Source organism: Callithrix jacchus, chromosome 10 (assembly GCF_049354715.1).
Source record: "Callithrix jacchus isolate 240 chromosome 10, calJac240_pri, whole genome shotgun sequence".
In the NCBI taxonomy this organism is placed as follows: Eukaryota; Metazoa; Chordata; class Mammalia; order Primates; family Cebidae; genus Callithrix; species Callithrix jacchus.
In genome coordinates this window covers 46,960,869-46,982,604 of record NC_133511.1, presented here as the reverse complement: position 1 = coordinate 46,982,604, position 21,736 = coordinate 46,960,869, and the positions used below count along the sequence as shown (strand labels likewise).

The window sequence follows — 21,736 nt, the reverse complement described above, 5'->3', positions numbered from 1 at the left end:
CTGAGCATAGAGTGGTGAAGAAGAAATCTCTAGGAGAAAGAAGGAAATAAAAATATTTGTGGAAATAAATAAAGACCACCCAAATGAAAACAACTAAAGTTATTTATTTATTCGGAGCTTGCTATACCAAGGGATTCACCCACTATCACTTGCATTTGGCAAAGACTCAAAGGGAGGCAGAGGCGTGGAAAAGCTTTAGGATAAAAAAAAGAAAGAATGCTTCAGATGTGCCCTCATTGGAGGGTGTTGGCATGTAGAGGCTGGAGGCAGAATAACTAAAAGTGGGGTACCTTAGGGGATTGTTTTGAGGAGTATATTTGGCTTTCTCTAGTTTGTACCGAGTTGGAAGTGGCGACAGAAAATAGGGAAGCTGGCAGTCAGTGATCAAGCCCTGACCATTATGGGACAATTGCAGATTTTGTGGCTTAGATTTCTGGACTGGTGATGTTGTTTCAGAAATTATGGGTCAAAGTCTACTGTCATGTAGTCTGATTGTTTCCCATTTGTATATTCAGACTCTAATATTAAACACTAACAAAAGAAGACTGGAAGTACACTCAAAACTGTATTTGACACATTAATAACTATATTCAAGCACTTTAATGACTACTGTGTTGAAACAGCATTTGTCCTGAATGGTGTCAGTGGAATCATTGAGATCAAATTAGGACCAATGGATGGAAAAGTTCTTCAATACAAAGAAAGATCTTTCTAAAACACATTACAGTCTGAGTTACTGTCTAGATACAATCTCAGATAGTGGTTACCTGTTAAAGGGAGAATTTAGACCTAGGCTGGATAACTTCTTTTTAGTGATATTGAAAAACAGGGCACAAACTTTGGCATGCATCAGAATCACTTGATACTTTTGTTACCGATGCAGAACCCTAGGCTCTGTCCTAGACCTGCTGAATCTGATCAGTAGTGTATGATAGATGATTCTTTTAAGAAATATTTGTAGAGGGGCCAGGTGCAGTGGCTCATGCCTATAACTCTAGCACTTTGGGAGGTTGAGGCGGGTGGATCACCTGAGGTCACGAGTTTGAGACCAGCCTGGCCAACATGTGATGAAACTCTGTCTCTACTAAAAATACAAAAAAAATTTAGCCAGATATGGTGTCATGTTCCCATAGTCCCAGCTACTGAGGAGGCTGAAGCAGGAAAATCATTTAAACCTGGGAGGTGGAGGTTGCAGTGAGCCAATATCATGCTACTGCACTCCAGTCTGGCAACAGAGTGAGACTCCATCTCAAAAAATATATATATGTATATTTTTATTGTATATTCATATATAATATATTAAATTTTACATAAATTTTAAATATATGTATATATAATTTATATATACATATAAATTATATAGTTATTAATTATATATAAATATATTAATTCTATAAATTATATAAAATATACTAATTATTTGATTATTAATTATTTAAAAACTATAGTTAAATATGTATTTAATTCATATATTTAAATATATAAATTGTATATAAATATATACATTAAGAGAGTCTAACATTCTGACTTTTGCATAGTATAGCCATTACAGAAAATAAACCATTCATTCATTGAGCAATATTGATTGAGTAGATTACATTATGTCTACACTCTACTTTAGGCCTGTATTTTGACTTTCTTAGCATGGTACATTCTTACATGTCAAAGTTAGCAATTAAAGGAACTCATTCATTCTTCAGAGATTTTTTGAACATCTGCTCTGGTGAGATGGTGATGAACCAGACTAATATAGTTCTTTTTCCCTAGAGCTTACATTGACATAGTCCTTTTTTCTACAGAGTGGAAAGAATACAGAAAATATACTTAAAATACAGGGTGATATATGTTGTCATGAAGAAGAAAAATGGTGAGAAAACACCAGCCCATAGTTCTATTCTTTCCCCCTGCATTATAATTCCAAGTAAAATTCAATCTTAAAATTAAATCAAGTTATTTATAGAAGAATTAGTATATATCCTTTTGTCAGATTTGTTTTAGGTTTTAAGTAAAAATTGAAAGCCTTTGAGCCTAACATTCCTCCAAAAATGCTAGAAGATTTCAGAATGGCACTTTGTACTTAAAACCTCTCTGATGTCAAAACTGGTGAATATTGAATTGAATAAACCAAAGGAACATCTGTTTGGGTTGACTCTGGATATCTTAGAAAATGAGTCTGGAAATTCTAAATTCTTTGGATTTTAATACCTGTTTCTAACTTTATTGCAATGGAGTGAATTTGTACTGTATTTTTCAAGCATATTCTTATTCAAAACACCATGTATTTTGCTGTGTGGTATACAGGAAGACACATTAAATGGGAAGCAGCTGCCTTGTATCTAGTTCTGGCTCTTCCACTAATTAGCTGTGTGACCTTGGGCCTCTCTGAGCTTGAGTTTTATCAAAATGCTAAATTATTCTTAATTAGCTCTAAAATTCTGATTTGGTAAAACTAAATGGAGAAAATGCTGTCATGCTGCACCTGCCTCTTTCTCATACCCTCCTCCCAGCTACACAAATACATTAGAAGCCTCATTACCACCATTGAAATGAATGCTGAAATAACTTGCTTTTCTAATGTGGACATCTGTATGTTCCTTAGGCTGAAGTCTTAGGCCTCAGTATCTACCTGCTTATCCAGTCTGAGTGACTGGACTTATGCCAGCTCCCTGGAGAATGCTTCAGCTTCTTTGAAAAAGAACTCCATAGTGAGAGCTGCTACCAATCTGTCTTCTTAACAGCAATTGCTATAATCCTAGCTGTTATACTAAGCATTTTGTTTGAAACACAGTAGACCCTGCTAGACCCAATATATTACTATATATATGACTAATAGTAACCTCACTGTCTAAATACTTCAGTATCTCCCCATACCTGCCTATATTAGTTTGTTTTCATGATGCTGATAAAGATGTACCTGAGACTGGGAAGAAAGAGGTTTAGTTGAACTTACAGTTCCATGTGGCTGGGAAGGCCTCGGAATCACAGTGGGAGGTGAAACGTACTTCTTACAGGGCAGAGACAAGAGAAAATAAGGAAAAAGCAAAAGCAGAAACCCCTGATAAACCCATCAGATCTCATGAGACTTGTTCACTATCATGAGACTAGCATGGGAAAGACTAGCCCCCCATAATTCAATTACCACTGTGCAAGTTGGTGGTGGATCTAACCATTCTGGGGTCTGGAGAACAATGGCCCTCTTCTCACAGCTCCAGTAGGCAGTGTCTGTGTGGGGACTACCACCCCAAATTTCCCTTCAGCACTTCAGTAGCAGAGGTTCTCCATGAGGGCCCCACCCCTGCAGCAAGCTTCTGCCTGGGCATCCATTTCCCTATATCTTCTGAAATCTACGCAGAAGTTCCCAAACTTCAATTCTTGACTTCTGTGCACCTGCAGGCTTAAAAGCACATGAAAGCTGCCAAGGCTTGGGGCTTCCACCCTCTGAAGTCACAGCCCAAACTCTACATTGGCTCCTTACAGCCATGGCTAGAGCAGCTGGGAGACAGGGCACCACGTCTCTAGGCTGCACACAGAACAGGGACCCTGGGCCCGGCCCATGAAACCACTTTTTCCTACTGGGCCTCTGGGCCTGTGATGGGAGGGGCTGCTGGGAAGGTCTCTAACAAGTCCTGGGGACATTTTCCCCATGGTCATGGGGATTAACATTAGGCTCCTTGCTACTTATGCAAATTTCTGGAGCCAGCTTGAATTTCCCCTCAAAAAATGGAGTTTTCTTTTCTACTGCATCATCAGGCTGCAAATTTTCTGAACTTTTATGCTGTTTCCCTTTTATAACTGAATGTCTTTAACAGCACCCAAGTCACCTCTTGAATGCTTTGCCAGATACCCTAAATTTCTTCTGCTAGATACCCTAATCTCTCTCAAGTTCAAAGTTCCACAAATCTCTAGGGCGGGTGGGGGGCAAAATGCCACCAGCTTCTTTTATAAAACCTAACAAGAGTCACCTTTGCTACAGTTCCCAACAAGTTCCTCATCTCCTTCTGAGACTACCTCAGCCTGGACCTTATTGTTCATATCATTATCAGCATTTTTGTCAAAGCCATTCAGGGAATCTCTAGGAGGTTCCAAACTTTCCCACATTTTTCTATCTTCTTCTGAGCCCTCTAAACTCTTGTTACCTAGTTCCAAAGTTGCTTCCACATTTTCAGGTATCTTTTCAGCAACACCTCACTCTACTGGTGCCAATTTACTTTATTAGTCTCTTTTCATGCTGCTGATAAAGACATACCTGAGACTAGAAAGAAAAAGTTTAATTGGACTTACAGTTCCACATGGCTGGGGAGGCCTCAGAATCATGATGGGAGCCAAAAGGCACTTCTTACTTGATGGAGGCAAGAGAAAATAAGGAAGAAGCAAAAGTGGAAACCCCTGATACACTCATCAGATCTTGTGAGACTTATTCACTATCATGAAAATAGCACAGGAAAGACCAGCTCCCATGATTCAGTTACCTCTCCATGGGTTCCTCCCATAACATGGGAATTCTGGGAGATACAATTTAACTTGAGATTTTGGTGGGGACACAGCCAAACCATATCACTGTCTGATTAAATTCCTTAGAAACAGACACCGGCCATATCATGCCAAATTCCTCTCCTTGAGGAGCGGCACTATAGCCCAGTTGGTACCCTTGAATCTGGTCCTACCTAGTTCAGGCTTGCTCTTCTATCCTTAACAGATGTGACTGATATCCTAGTTTGCTTCTGTTAAAACTTTTGAAGTTATGATATATATATATATATAACTTTTGAAATTAGATATATCTATATGAAAGAACATTGATCCTGAAGCTAAGTCTAATAATTTTTCATGATTAGTATATTCTTTAGAATTAGCCTACTCTAAAAACTGTTATTTTTAAAAGAGTATGTATACACTGTTATCTCTGAAATTGGCTTTGAGTATTAATTTTTAAAATTAACCTTCAGTTTTTGAACTTATTCCCATTTAAATAATTGAACAATTTCAGGAAATAATGATCAAGCCATGCAGAGCAATGTAATAATTTTTTTTTGCCCTCACCTTTCACCAATTTAAAATGTATTTTACTTTCCTACAATTGCCAGAACTTCTCCTTGTGAGGCTGAGCTTCAGGAATTAATGGAACAAATTGACATCATGGTAAGCAACAAAAAATTGGATTGGGAAAGAAAGATGCGGGCTTTGGAGACACGATTAGATCTTCGGGATCAAGAATTGGCAAATGCACAAACTTGTTTGGATCAGAAGGGTCAAGAGGTACTGAATACATATGTTAACAAATTGATAATTCATCAGACTATTGTGTATAGTATTCTATCAGAATATGTTTTTATTATACGTGCATTTTATCAGGCATCAGCAACATTTATTGCTTGAAATTCTGTCAGCAAATTATGTGTTAAATGTATTATATCAAATAAGTGACAGTCAGAGCCTAAATCCATAGATATTTGCTGATGAAGACAGATATATAGTGTCAATGCCATCTATAAAAGTAAACAAACACTTAATATATGTATAAAATATTGTTTGCAAGGAAAGATTTAAGTACTTTTGCTGCTGTAGAAATAAAGAAGTAATCATCAAAACTGGACAAAGCAGAGTTCAGAAACATTTGCTTCTTCTAATATGCTAGAAAAACATAGAAGTAAGACATCAAGAATTGATTATAGGACAAAGAGGAAAGAGTTTGGTAAAGGGGTGTGTGTGTATACCTGGGACATCCACTTAAGAGGAGTTCCCTCAGTCCCTCTAGGCTGCTCACTGCCAAGCTGGTGGTCACAGAAGAATGTATGAGTTCTCCCAGGCCTGCGAAGGAGTTCAGGAAAACCATATGCTTTATCTAATGTGGACTTTGTGTCTGTGAATTTTTCTTTTGGAAAAAGAAATGTTTAAGAGAAATGTTTGCTAATAATGTACTGTAATAAAATACCATTAGTTAACTTGTTCATCAGCCATTTTTCTACCTTTATTGACTTCTCAGTGGAACTTAGTTTCTTTGGCATAGTTAACTATATTATTATTTGGCATGGGTAACTTAGTTATTGGCATGTAGTTTTCCTACAATAGAGGTAGGTCATCAGACATGGCATATGCAATAGACTATTATTCTAGCTTTTATATATAATACGTAAACAAGTGCCTTATCTGCCTTTTAAGCAGACTAATTATATAGGCCAAATCCATAGGAACTGCTCTTAGACAATTTTTCTTTTTAATGCATTAGTTATTATAAAAATATAACAATTATTTCATAATACCACTAAAACAGAGATCCTCTTGGAGGTAACGGAGGAAAAAAACTGAATTATATTGGTAGAGATTTTGCCTGGCTGACGATTACATAGCCTTCCAAAAGGATAATGCAAAGTAAATTCTAACCTTGAATTTTAAATGTGATGATGATAAGGATCTTTTTGTTAAACATCCATACTGTCCTAATATGTACCTTGTGGAATAGTGCTAGAATGTTTGGTTTTTGTGAATTTAATTATTGATAGCTATTTTAAGAAGTGCAGTACAAATATTTACTCTTGGTTTGGTACAGCTGTTTTATTTGAATTGTGCTTCTCTTTTGCACATTTTCTGATTTTGTCAGGCAGAATTTAGAAAAAGCAAAATTAAATTTTATTCTTCATGCAGGTAGTGTTACTTCGACAGAAATTGGACAGTCTGGAAAAATGTAATTTAGCAATGACTCAGAATTATGAAGGACAACTACAAAGCCTAAAAGCTCAAGTAAGGAAACTTACTATAATTTAATATCACACATTTTGATATGCTTTTGACCTATAGAATTGTGTTAATTTTATTTAAACTAATTGTTTTTAGTATAAGCAAAAATTCTTGTATGTTAATTATAACCTTAGTCACGTCTTTCACTATTTTATATGCATTGATTTTGTTTCTTTTACTAGATTGTTGGATTGCTATACCTTCTGTACCTGTTAGCACAGTACTCAACAAATGGCTTTCTATTTCTCAAGAGACTTGTTGATGAATTAAATGATAATTAGCTATGTGAGCAACAACAAAAACCAAAATTATCTTTTGTGGTTATTACTATCTAATAGAGATGCTCTGAATTCTATGACAGTTTACAATAGGGGAGTTTGCTATTATGAAATAGATGAAATAGATAATTGAAAGAATAAAACTGGTCTTTATTAGCTTGTTACTGGTAGGACTGTTTCTTACATGATAGTGCTTCTGCATGTGTAATGAGAAGGATACAGATTTCTTTTTCACTTATCCCTGTATCCTCACACTGAGCTGGCAAGCAAAATGCCTTCTTTACCACAGACAGCACGTAGAGTAGCAATCATTTGAGTATGTCAAATGTAGTAGATGCTATATCTTTGCTTACCTTAATAAATGAATCAATGGGAAATATGGTTTGATTATGAAATTTTACTTTACGAACAAATTTTTTTGGAGGACAAATATTTCATGTATGATAATTTAGTTAAAGGAGGCTAAAGTAGTTAATGATCCTTCTTAAGTACCTTTTAGGAATTCAGCCATTAAGATGGGAATGTGAAGCATTTGATGCCACTTAACAGATGATTTTACAAGACTAGTTCTTAGTCTACCTAGACATTTTACGTACAGTTCAAGTAACTGCCACTATATGGTAGCTTAGGTTATGAAATTACATATGGTTTTTACTAGCTTAGACTCTGAGCATTTAGCATGTAAGTCAACTCAACCTTTATTTTTCTATAAAGGTAAGGCTCTAAAGCAACAACGTAAATATTAAATCATTACATACTGGTCAATATTTATCAAGAGATCACAATCTGTAGTTAGTTTGAAAAAAATACAGAAATCTAGAAATAAGTTAGGTGCCATCTCTAAGTTATATTTAACCAGTTCAGTCACTACTGCTTTCTAAATCTTTCGTTTCTGTTTGGGTATTTCTTATCTCCTGTTAAAAAGTTCTTGGTCTTGTTTACAGGGGCCAAGCAGTCATTTAATATATGAATCCTTGCTGTTTGATACTTTGCAGTTCTGTTTTATTATTTGACTGCTGACTGGTTTTCAGTGCTAACCAGAAAATATATTTGTAGTAATTTCACAAAAATTTGTTCTGTGGAAAACACTGAGTTTAGAAAATGGTGCTTAAGGCTGGGTGCGGTGGCTGAAGCCTGTAATCCCAGCACTTTGGGAGGCCAGGGTGGGCAGATCACGAGGTCAGGAGATCAAGACCATCCTAGCCAACATGGTGAAACCCCTGTCACTACTAAAAATACAAAAAAGTAGCTGGGTGTGGTGGTGCATGCCTGTAATCCCAGCTACTTGGGAGGCTGAGGCAGGAGAACTGCTTGAACCCACGAGGCAGAGGTTGCAGTGAGCTGATATTGTACCACTGCACTCCAGCCTGGTGACAGAGCGAGACGTCATCTCAAAAAAAAAAAAAAAAAAAGAAAGAAAGGAAAGAAAATGCTGTTTAAGCTAATGCTGGCCAAGTTAAGACTCTTCCTCCCCTCCTGGAGATTAAGGTTACACATTAGCACATTACAGGCCATGACTTGCCTTAAACAAACTCATTTAACCTTTCCAATCCATCATGTTCCAAAGATATTGGACAATGGAACTCTTCTTATTAACTAATTATTTTTATTTTTTTGATTGAGATGAAGCCTTGCTCTGTTGACCAAGGCTGGAGTGCGGTGGCACAATCTTGGCTCATTTCGACCTCTGCAGCCCAGGTTTAGTCAAGTCTTGTGCCTCAACCTTCAGAGTAGCTGGGATTACAGGTGCACATGACCACACCCGGCTAATTTTTGTATTTTTAGTAAAGACAAGGTTTCACCATGTTGGCCAGTCTGGTCTCAAACTCCTGACCTAGACAATGTGCCTCTGTAAACAGGGGTTTCATGGAATACACTGGGAATGCTACATTATTGTTGAGAGCCACCTATTTTCACTGCAGTTTTCTGCTTCTCTTTTTCTCTATTTAAGAGAAAGGGAGGAAGAAAGGGAAGAAGAGCAAAAGAGAAGGAAGGAGGAAAGTAGGGAAAAATAGAGAAAAAGAAGTACTATGTACTTGATTTGGTTTGCATAAAGCTAGTAATATGCTGTTTTTCTAAGTAGAAAATGGTATTTGTGGCAAACACGCTTTTGTTGCTGCCAGCTCACTCTACAGCTTCCTCCATTGAAATTTCTGGTTTATTTACAATTTCATTTTCCTGAAACATCTTAAGGATACACTTTGCCCCACTCTGCCTTGAATAACTCAACTCTGTCAAAGCTTCTTTTTAGAAACTGCTTTCCTTTTAAAAATGAGTTATTTTTTTCCCTTCTAACCATTCTAAAACTATAATTTTAAATACATGTATTTGAGGCTTAGGCTTCTGGAATAGATATACTCTTCCTTATCCTCCCACTAAATTGGACATCATTTATAAAACAACGTAAGACTCTGACAAGTGGAGAGAAGAGACAGGTTGGCTAAGGACCTTGGGCCTCAAATAATAAGATATTAGTGAGTTCCCTGGGATTTGTTTTGGCCTTATATATCCCAGACTGAGTACCAGAGAAGCAGGCAACCCAGTCATGCCAATAGGTGCAAACAAACAAAAAGAGCACCAAGGAAGGCCTGCTCTCTCCAGCCAGAAGACCGGAAGAGAGAGAGCCAAGCAAGATAATACTTTTAGATAATAACCTCTCTACTCAAGCCTAGTACATCAGAAAAAAACAAACAAAAACAACAACAAGAACAAAAACTACAGCCCCACTGCCACCTACAAAGGCTTAGTGGAAAAACCTAGATTTCTGCCTTCACTAAGCTATAATAAGGTAATCCTGGCCCTCTTTCCTGGTTAGTGTCTGAGAAGACTGGGTGGAGGGCCAGGACTTTTGTCATCACTAGACATTAGCAAGGCCCTCATCAACCCATGGTGACAGTGGAGAGCTTGGTCTTCTATACCTACCTGGTGGTAAGGAGGCACCCGTCCCTCTCCACTCTGGGGAGGTATCATAGGAAGGCTGGGGAGGAGTCACCACTGCTTAGTGATGACCAGTTCACCCACCCCCACTACAGTATCACTGAAGGCCATGTCAGAAGAGTGTCAAGGCACTCATGCCCCTTCAATTAAAGTGTATCAGTGAAAGACTAGTGAGGAGCCTGAACTCCCACTTCCAATCAGCAGTAATGAGGAGCACCTCCTGTTGGATACCAACTGAAGCCAAGTGAAGACCTGGACATCCACTTCCCCCTGGCAGTGATGAAGTGGCACTGCATTTTCCCTTCCAGAAATTGTCAGAGGAGAACTGCTAAAATACAATATTTGAATAAAATTCAGAGTCTCAAGACACAATATACAAAAATGTCCAAGTATTAATAAAAATCACTCATTATAGAAAGAACCAGGAAGATCTCAACTTGAAAAAAACACACTCAACAGATGCTGAAGCCAAGATGACATACATTAGAATTACCTGATTTTAAATTAGCTGTTATAAAAATACTTCAATGAACTATTACAAACATGGCTTTAAATAAATGAAAAATTAGAAAGCTGTAGCAAATAAATAAAAACATAAAGAACAAATTAGAAATTTTAAAACTGAAAAGTATAATAACCAAATTTTAAAACTTAATGGATGGGCTTGAAAGCAGAAAGTAGAGGACAAAGGGAATAGAATCAGCCTGAAGATAGTACAATAGAAATTACCCATTCTGAACAACAGAGAGAAAGACGAATAGAAAATGAACCTTGGGGATATGTCATATGATAACAAACAATTTAAAAATTATATCATCAGATAACCCAGAAGGAGAGGAGAAAGATGGGAAGGAAAAACAAGCATTCAAAGAAAGAATGGCTGAAAAGTTTCAAAACTTAGCAAAAAAATGTAAACCTACAGATTGAAAAGCTGACTGAACTTCAAACAGGATAAATCAAAAGACGGCTATGTTAAGATACATCATAGTCAAAGTTCTGAAAACCAAAAGACAAAGAAAAAAATTTTGGAAGCAGCAAGAGAGAAACGACATCTTACCTACAGGGGAAAACCAGTTCTGACAATGGTGGCTTTTTCTTTAGAAACCATGGAGGCTTTCAAGTGCTGAAAGAACAGAGCTTTCAACCCAGAATTCTATGTCTGGCAAAAATACCCTTCAGGAATGAAGGAGAAATTAAAACATCCTCAAATGAAGGAAACTAAAAGCATTTGTTGCTGGCAGACCTACCCTAAAAGAATAGCTAAAGGAAGTTCTCTTAACAGAAAAGAAATGATAAAGAAGGAATCTTAAGACATCAGTGAAGAAGTAAAAACACCAAAAAGAGTAAAAACGTGGGGGGTAAATGCAATAGACTTTCCTTATCCTCTTGCATTTTCTAAATTTTTTGATAGCAAAAAATTATAACCAGGTCTAATATGGTTTTCAGTATATGTACAGGAAACAGTAAGATAATTGTATTATAAATGGAACAGAGTAAAAGAACATAAAGGAAAGTAAGATTTCTACACTTTAACTGACAAGATGTCAAACACCAATAGACTGTGATAAATTATGTAAATATGGTGTAATACCTAGAGCGACCACTTAAAAAGCTCTACAAAGAGATCTACTGAAAATCACTATAGATAAAATGGATTATGAGATAATGTACCTATAATTCACAAGAAGAGAAGAAAATGAAAATAGAGAAACCAAAAACTAGAGAACAAACAGAAAACAAAAAAAAATCAGGCTTAAACCTTGACATAGCAATAATTACATTAGACAATAGAAGCCTTTACATATCAATAATTACATTAGACAAGAGAAATTGTCTAAATAAACAAATTGAAAGAGATTGACAATAAATTAAAAAATGACAAACTCACTTCAAATGTAACTGTATAGGCAAGTTGAAACTAAAAAGATGGAGAAATATATCATGCAAATATTAATAGAAAGAAAGCAGAAATGGTGCCAAGATAATTTAATAGAGAAAGATTAGTCTCTTCTACAAATGGTGCAAGGCTAAGAGGATATCTACGTGCAAAGGAACTAAGTTAGAACCCTACCTTAAACCATAGACAAAAATTAATACAAAATGGATCAAAGATCCAAATGTAAAACCTAAATCTAGAAAGCTCTTAGAAGAAAACACAGGAGTAAATCTTCATGACCTTGGATTAGGGAATTGTTTCTAATATATGGCACCAAAAGTACAAGCAACAAAAAATTAGATAAAATCTGATGTCATTAACATTTTAAAACTTTTTTGCTTCCAAGGACACCATCAAGAAAGTGAAAAGACAACCCATCAATGGAGAGAAAATATTTGCAAACCATATATTCGATAAGGAACTAGTATGTAAATATATTAATAACTAATTGATAATAAAAAAAAATGGCTGGGCACGGTGGCTCAAGCCTGTAATCCCAGCACTTTGGGAGGCCAAGGCGGGTGGATCACGAGGTCAAGATATTGAGACCATCCTGGTCAGCGTGGTGAAACCCCGTCTCTACTAAGAATACAAAAAATTAGCTGGGCATGGTGGCACGTGCCTGTAGTCCCAGCTACTCGGGAGGCTGAGGCAGGAGAATTGCCTGAACCCAGGAGGCGGAGGTTGCGGTGAGCCGAGATTGCGCCATTGCACTCTAGCCTGGGTAACAAGAGCGAAACTCCGCCTCAAAAAAAAAAAAAAGATGACCAAATTTAAAAATGGACAAATACTTGACTAGATATTTCTCCAAAGCAGATATACAAATGGCCAATAAGCACATAAAAAATTGCCTAACATCATTAGCCATTAGGGTTATGGAAACCAAAATCACAATATCCATTCACATCCACTAGGAGGTTGTAATAAAAAAGATAGAAAATGACAAGTGTTGGTGAGAATATGGAGACATTGGAACCCTATGCATTGTGAATGGGAATGGAAAATGGTACACCATTTTAGAAGACAGTTTGGCTGTTCATTAAAAAGTTAGAGTTACCATAAGATCCAACAATTCCACTCCTAAATATAATCCCCAAGAGAAAGTAAAACATATCCACACAAAAGCTTTTATATAAGTGTTCACTACAGCATTATTTATAATATCTTAAAGTGCGAAACAACCCAAATTTCTATCAGCTGATGAATGGACAAACAAAATGTAGTATATTTATGCAATGGAATATTATTCAGGTGAATTTTATAGTAGGTGAATTATATCTCATTTTAAAATTTTGAGGCAGATGTGGCTTCTTTAATATCAGATAAAATAGACACCATTGTTCATAGCTTTATTTGTAGTAGCCAAAAACAGGAAAAAATCAAAATATCTCAATATATGAATGGTTAAACTGTGATACATTTCTACCATGAAATACTATTCAGCACTAAAAAGGACTCCACTATTGATACATGCATAGATTTCAAGGACATTAAACTGACTGAAAAAAATACAATCTCAAAAGGTCATGGGCTATGTGATTTCCTCTTATAACATTCTCAAAATTATAGAGATGGAAAACAAATTAGTGGTTTTCAGGGATTGGGGTGGGGGGATGAGGGGACTAAGTGTGATTCTAAAGGGATAGCATGAGGAAGATCTTTGGGGTAACAGAATAGTTCTATATTCTGATTGTGGTTGTGGTCATATAAATCTATATGTAATAAAATGGCATAGAAGTATACACATATCTTGATCCAATTTGTTTTATGGATTTGGTGTATTGTAGTTCAATAAGATGTAAATATTGGGGGAAATTGGGTGAAGAGAACCTGGGACCTCTGTAATAACTTTGCAACTTCCTGTGAACCTCTAATTATTTTAAAATAAAATATATAAATAAGAAACATTTGAAAATGGATATGTGAGTATAGAAACTTCCTCACAAATGTTCATAAACTATGCTACTTTGAATCTATTATTTGAAGGTAGAACAGGAAATGGAAAAAAAATGCAGTTATAAAAAGAATTATCAGTAAGAAAAATATTAAATCAATTTTTATATTAAAATTTATTTAAACATATCCACATGAATAAGTGATTTATGTTACTTGTGTCTTTAAAATTAATATATATTCTGTTTTCTTAAATAAGGTATAAGCTACTTATTTTGTAGATTGAGTTACTGGAATTAAAATTGTCAATACAAGATGGCACTAACTAAAAGTAAGAAAAAAACTTGTTTTTTAAAAAAATTGTGAGCTTTGCTGCATATGATTAAAACAAAACTGAACAAGCCATTTATCAAGCGAATCATTGTTTAACTGTGCAGTTAATGAAGTCTTGACTTTACATGAAAGCTGAAGTGTGTTCAGTTTCAATAATTTAGTTTTAATAACTGGTTCTGTCTTCATTAATTGAAACATTTAAGCTTTGCTGCACTTTCTAATCATGACTTAAATTTTCCAAGAGGTACATGAGAAAAGAAATATAGTGAAATCAGGTTAGGAATAATTGATATAGTAAAATGTTAGCATTTTCTGTTATTTACAGTTTTCCAAACTAACAAATAGCTTTGAAAACCTGAGATTACATCAGATGAAACAAAACAAAGTTCGACGAAAAGAATTACCACACCTTAAAGAAGAAATACCCTTTGAACTGAGCAATTTGAACCAGAAATTAGAGGTGAGATATATTATTTTAGTTTCTTTAGGTGTATAAATATTGATTCCTGTTGTCATGGGCTGTTTGTCTCTAGTGTCCACAGTGGTGTCTACAGTTGTGGCAATAAACACTGTTACAGACTAACTTCTCGTTGAATGTATTTTCTTAGTGCACCTTCCCTTCAGGCACTTAGTGAATTAAAACATCACTTTGATGTACACATCTTTTCTATATATCCGCAGTTTGAAGAGCACAAAAAATAGCCAAAAAAGGGAAAAGAAACTGCAGCTGTTGAGTAAAATTGAAGGACACCCCTGGGGTCAGTTAAGGTGAATATCTAATAAATCTTTTAATGGCCATTTAGCTATTAGGTACTTAAATCCCAATGGAGCCTCATCACAGCTTTTAAAACAGGGCTTCAAGTTTCATGGGTTTTTTTTTCTTTAAATTTGGTTAAAGAACCAATTCAGTTGCCCCATAGCACTTGGAATTTCTGAAGTTTTGGTCTCTAAAAAAATCCACTGTGTCCTTATAACTATATACATCTACTATGTACCCATGAAAATTAAAAACAAAAACCTTTAAAAATTCACTATGTCATACATGCACTTATTCTTATCCTTTTCGTTTTCCAACCTTGGAAAAAACAAACCAGCTATTTTTCTTTCCTGTGCTCTTGAGCATTCCTTCTACAAGTCATGGAACAGCAGAAAGATTCCACTATAAGTTTTCCTATCATCTACTTTTACCTGGATCCCCAGAACTGCTCAATTATTATTTTTTAATTGATTCCAAGTTGACCCTCATGTTGTCCTACTTAATTTCTTTCATTTTTCTCAAACCCTAAACCCCAGCATCCCTCCCCTCCCAGCACTTCTTCATCTTATTCTTTAATTAACAAGTCCTTCTACTTTAAAATATCTTAAAGAACAGGAAAAAATTAAGTCCAAAATCACAGCCCTAAAATCAGCTTATTATAAGAATGTTGTAGGAAGTCCTAGATTTTAGTCTTTAAAACTCCAGCACATTTTACATGCTTCTGAACAATGAAGTCTTTAGTTTTAAAAAATACAAACATCATCACTGAGTAAGTTGACCCTCTAGGAAAGTGCATTGTGTTGTTCTCCCAGGCTCTTGCAGTGATACAACCAGAAGGGCTTCAGAAATGTCCTGGTCTCATAGAAGATGCCCATAGATGTGCACTGTAATATACATGTGCTTTCACTGAAATGAAGAGATTGAGTCACTAATTATCCATTTGACTGACTTTTCATGGGCTTTTGTGGGAGAACTACATTAGTAAAAATTGTTCAGACAAAAAAAAAAGCCTTAAGTTAGTATCAAGTACTTTGTGTATGCATGTTTTACATTTAGGGAACTAAATATTATATATATATATATATATAATGAAATCATAGTAGAAATTACAGCAAAATGTTTTTATATGTTTGTACTTATTTAAAATATTTTAAGCATTCTATGCAGATATACAGTTTAACTTGAAATAATTATAAAAACACTTCATGTACCTGTTCTTACTTATAGCTATCTGAAAAATTAATGTGTAAGAGATAGACTCTTCCAGTTTTAGTCTGCATGTAAACCTGTTTTTTCTTTGGGGCATTTATACACTGGTATTGTAATAGCAGTGTACCACATATAGTAGTAGAAGAACATGATCATTGGTAACTGAAAACAGGCCTTGCCTGATTCATGTGTTTGCCCTGTGATCTTTAGGCAAGTTGTTAGCCTCACTAAGATTCCATGTTGTCATCAGTAAATGGGGTTAAAAATATACATGACATTGTGGTTACGGTAAAAAAAATTCAGATGCACACTGAAGCATTTAGGGGTGAAAACATTTGAGGTCTGGAAGTCACCTTAAAATATACCAACGAAAAAGTGTGGAGAAGATAGGAGATGTAAAGATGGACAAAGTTGATGGTAAACTGGATGAAGGGCACATGGGGGTTTGTTTTACTCTCTACTTTATGTATGAACATCTTCATAATAAAAAGTTAGAACCGTTTTACAGGTGAAGGTCCCCAACATATAGTAATCAGTAAAGATCACCTCCAATATCTATTAGAGGACTTTTTAAAACATCTAATAATACAGCTATCAAGAGAAACTAATTTTAATGACCCTGATCCACTCTCAACCTTAAAGACCCAGAAAAACTTTTCCAGCCATGAAGAACTTACTGTGGAGGTCCAGGCAAGTCTACAGACCTTCTGAAGCCTAACGTGACAACTCCTGTCTCTATAAAAACCCTTATGAAGCTCTCTGGGTTCCTGCATGGTTCCATACTATTGCATATATTGTGCTGACTCGCTAGTCGTGAAATCAGTACATCTGATAAGATTAAGGAAGCCAGGATTGTCATAAGCACCTGTTGATAGGTTTGTGACACACATTTCTAGCTACTCTTGGCCTCATTTCTACTTGTAGTATTTATAAGAAGTCAAGGTTAATGCTTCTGCCTCTAAAGCTTCCTGGGGAATATTTATTTTCAAGATTATTGCGGTTAATGGGTAAGAAATGGTAAATATTTATATTATCTAAAACATGTGAACAGCTTAAGTCAACCTTGCCCAAAATTTGACTTCTAACTCCAAAGATTCCTTTTTAAACTAAAAGTAAACAGAAATTTTTAAAATCTAGATTGCATTGATTTGAAATGTTAGCTATTTTCTACTAGAACCTAGTTTTATAAATTTACCATTATTGCTAAAGACCCTGTTTTCATGTACCTAATGTTTGTATTATTGTATGTAAGAATTGAAGTCAGTAACTTTAAATGGACTATTTCCATTTATCATAGTAAATACAGTCTGTTTATCATGAGCTACTATTATATATGGAAGGTCTTTCCATATTTCTTCAGCGTTAATACCATGACTCAATATCAGGTCACCCCCCTTTCATTACTGTAAAAACTTCCTGATACAGTCTTCCTTCACTAATTGTTTAGGGACTTGCAGATTTTAAAAACTAAAATTTCTTTAAATGTCCTTTAAAATTATTTTCGTATAGAAAATATGACATGCCATGTTCTTCTCATTTTAACAAAATAAAGCTTCCATTCTCTAAATAAGCATTTGTTTTCCAGCATTGCCAATCCAGTCACTTCACCATCTTCAAAATAATAGTAACCACTCTGGCTATAATGAACTGTTCCAATTTGATATATTATGGGAAATAGCTAAGATAATCATAATATCCTCTGTATGGCTTTTATGTGTCAGTATTATTATACTTAACATACTGACATACTGTAAAATTACTTGTTTGTGTGTACATTTCTCTACTTTACTATATATTCTTTGATTTTTTTCTTTCAAAACATTTTTTTAAATTACAAAATAGTTCCAGATTTTCTTCTTTCCACAGAACTTGGTGGGCATTAACTGCTCAATAAATATTACTGAATTGAGAATTGAAAACATCACTACATTCATGCCACGTTTCTATATGCAGTAATATGTAGTCATGGACTTAGTACCTATAGTTTGTTTCCAATTATGTTGTTTTCTTTGCAAAATTTTTGAGACTGTTTAAATTCTAGGACTGTACCATGCTTTCGTTTGTACATTCATGTAATATAAGTAGTACCAGGCATTTTGTCAGGCACTGAGAATGGTACAAAACTAATAAACAACCATTATCCTCAAGCTGTTTAAAGCCTGGACAAAAACATAGGATATAAATGGTCAGCCCTAGGCAAAATGGAGAAGCAGTGATGTCTTCTTTGGTATCCTCAGGGCTATATCCTTTGCTCATGTTATTAAGATGTGAACAGATAATCATGCTGTATTATCTGAGCAAAACTACACTACTTGAGGAAAAACTTGAAAAACTTATCCTGCTTTATCAACCTACTTCTACCATTTATTTCCAAGGTAGACCAATTGGTACTGCCTAGATGAGGCCTGGCCATGGCCACGAGGGGCAAAGTCTCTGTCTTAGTTAGTTCAGGCTGCTGTAACAGAATACCATAGACTGGCTGGCTTAAGCAACAGACATTTATTTCTCACAGTTCTGGAGGCTGGCAGTCCAAAATCATAGTGCCAGCATATTAATCCATTCTCACACCGCTATAATGAACTACCTGACACTGGGTAATTTATGAAGAAAAGTGATTTAATTGTCTCACAATTCCTCAGGCTGTACAGGAGCCTTGGCTGGGGAGGCCTTGGGAAACTTACAATCATGGTAGAAGGCAAAGGGGAAAAAAGGCATGTATTCACGTGGCCAGCAGGAGAGAGAGAGTGGTGGGGGCGGGGAAGAGAGAGAGAAAAAGGAGAAATGCTACACACTTTCAAACAACCAGATGTCATGAGAACTCTATCAAGAGACAGCACTAGGGGGATGGTGCTAAGCTATTAGAAACTAGGCCATGCACCGTGGCTCATGCCTGTAATCCCAGCACTGTGCAAGGCTGAGGCAGGAGGAACATGAGGTCAAAAGTTTGAGACTAGCCTGACCACCATGGTCAAACCCTGTCTCTACCAAAAATACAAGAAGTTAGCTGGGCATGGTGGTACATGCCTATAATCCCAGCTACTCAGGAGGCTGAGGCAGGAGAATCACTTGAACCTGGGAGGCAGAAGTTAACAGTGAGCGGAGATCATGCCACTGCACTCCAGCTTGGGCAACAGAGCAAGACTCTGTCTCAGAAAAAAAAAGGAGGACTTCTGCCAAGATGGCCAAATAGGAACAGCCCAAGAGTATAGTTGCCAGTGTGAGCAACGCAGAAGGCGAGTGATCTTCGCATTTCCAACTGAGGTACCAGGTTCATCTCAATGGGACTGGTTGGACAGTGGGTGTAGCCCAAAGAGGGCAAACTGATGAAGGGTGGGACGCTGCCTCACATGGGAAGTGGAACAGGCCAGAGGAACCCCCTCCTACCCAATGGAGGCCATCAGGGACTTTTCCAGCCAATCCGGCATTCCAGTTCAGATACTGTGCTTCTCCCACAGTCTTAACAGTCCACAGACCAGGAGATTCCTGCCAGGCGGCAAGTGCTGTGGGTTTCCAGCACAACTCTGGGTGGTCATTTCAGCCACCGCTGCAGGTTTCCAGCACAAATCTGGGCAGCCATTTTAACTGGCACCTGGAATGCCTGTGAGACAGAGCTGCCCATTCCCCTGAAAAAATTGGGGCTGAAGGCAGGGAGCCAAGTGATCTGGCTCAGCAGGTCCTATCCCCATAAAGACCAGCAAATTGAAACCCACTGGCTTGAGAATTTCACAGCCAGCACAGCAGTTTGAGCGTGACCTGGGATGGTTGAGCTCGGTGTGGGGAAGGGCGTCTGCTATTACCGAGGCAGTTCATCATTACCAAGACACTCTGCCATTACTAAGGCAATCCACCATTACCGAGGCAGTTCTAACCTTACCTATGTCAACAAAATCACAAGGAAGTTTACACAGCAGAGGGCAGAGCCCATGGCAGCTCAGCAACTCTTCTGCAGGCAGAATGTGACTAGACTCCCTCCTTGCAGGGCCAGGTATTTCTGAAGAAAGGCAGCAGCCCAGCAGGGACTTAAATGTAAAGCCCCACCTTCCCAGGACAGAGCACCTGGGGAAAGGGGTGGTTGTGAGTTCCACTGCAGCAGACTTAAATGTCCCTGCCCATCAGCTCTAAAAGGAGCAACAGAACTCCCAGCACAGCACTTGAGCTCTGATAAGGGACAGACTGCCTCCTCAAGCAGCTCCCTGACCCCTGAATATCCAAAGAGACACCTCATACAGGAGAGCTCTGGCTGACATCTGGCAGGTACCCTTCTGGGACGAAGCTACCAGAGGAAGGAACAGGCAGTTATCCTTGCTATTCTGCAGCCCCTGTGGGTGATTTCCAGGCAAGCAGGGTCTGGAGTGGAGCTCCAGCAGTCCTGCAGCAGAGGGGCCTGACTGTTAGAAGGAAAACTAAAAAGCAAAAACAAATGTCTTCAACATCAACAGAAAAGAAGTCCACTCAGAGACCCCATCCAAAAGTCACCTACTTCAAAGATCGAAGGTAGACAAATCCACGAAGATGGGAAGAAACCAGTGCAAAAAGGATGAAATCACCAAAAACCAGAACGCCTCTCCTCCTCCAAGGGATGACAATTCCTCACCAGCAACGGAACAAACAGGATGGAGAATGAGTTTGACGAACTGACAGAACCAGGCTTCAAAAGGTAGCATCTCTGGGCTAAAGGAACATGTTATAACTCAATGCAAAGAAACTCAGGACCTTGAAAAAAAGGTTAGATGAAATGCTAACTAGAATAATCAGCTTAGAGAAGAACATAAACGACTTGGTGGAGCTGAATAAACAGCACAAGAACTTTGCAAAGCATGCACAAGTTTCAATAGCTGAATCAATCAAGCAGAAGAAAGGATATCAGAAATTGAAGATCAACTCAATGAAATAAAATGAGAAGGCAAGATTAGAGAAAAAAAGAGTAAAAAGAAATGAACGAAGCCTCCAAGAAATATAGGATTATGTGAAAAGACCTAATCTACCTTTGATAGGTGTACCTGAATGTGAGATGGACAATGAATCCAAGCTGCAAAACTCTCTTCAGAATATTATCCAGGAGAACTTCCCCAACCTAGCAAGGCAGGCCAACATTCAAGTCCAGGAAATACAGAGAACACCACAAGGATATTCCTCAAGAAGAGCAACCCCAAGGGACATAATCGTCAGATTCACCAGGGTTGAAATGCAGGAAAAAATGCTAAGGGCAGCCACAGAGAAAGGACAGGTTACTCACAAAGGGAAGCCCATCAGACTTATAGCAGATCTCTTCACAGAAACCCTACAAGCCAGAAGAGAGTGGGGGGCAATATTCAGCATCCTTAAAGAAAAGGACTTTCAACCCAAAATTTCATATCCAGCCAAACTAAGCTTCAGAAGTGAAGTAGAAATAAAATCCTTGGCCGGGCGTGGTGGCTGAAGCCTGTAATCCCAGCACTTTGGGAGGCCGAGGTGGGTGGATCACGAGGTCAAGATATCGAGACCATCCTGGTCAACATGGTGAAACCCCGTCTCTACTAAAGATACAAAAAATTAGCTGGGCATGGTGGCACGTGCCTGTAATCCCAGCTACTCAGGAGGCTGAGGCAGGAGAATTGCCTGAACCCAGGAGGTGGAGGTTGCGGTGAGCTGAGATCACGCCATTGCACTCCAGCCTGG

General features: G+C 37.3%; 1 protein-coding gene across 8 annotated transcripts in view; it reads left to right on the top strand.

Annotated features, from left to right (window-relative positions):
* Positions 1-21,736, top strand: part of DEUP1 (deuterosome assembly protein 1) — a 134,713-nt gene that overhangs the window by 18,769 nt on the left and 94,208 nt on the right. For all 8 annotated transcript variants that reach the window (XR_013523165.1, XM_035265259.3, XM_017977695.4 and 5 more), the window contains 3 exons: positions 5,085-5,256; positions 6,643-6,738; positions 14,438-14,572. Coding sequence is in view for 7 of the 8 variants with exons in the window: in XM_035265259.3 (XP_035121150.1) it covers positions 5,085-5,256; positions 6,643-6,738; positions 14,438-14,572 (403 nt within the window). In the remaining variant the exon portion in view is untranslated. The remainder of the gene's footprint in view (positions 1-5,084; positions 5,257-6,642; positions 6,739-14,437; positions 14,573-21,736) is intronic.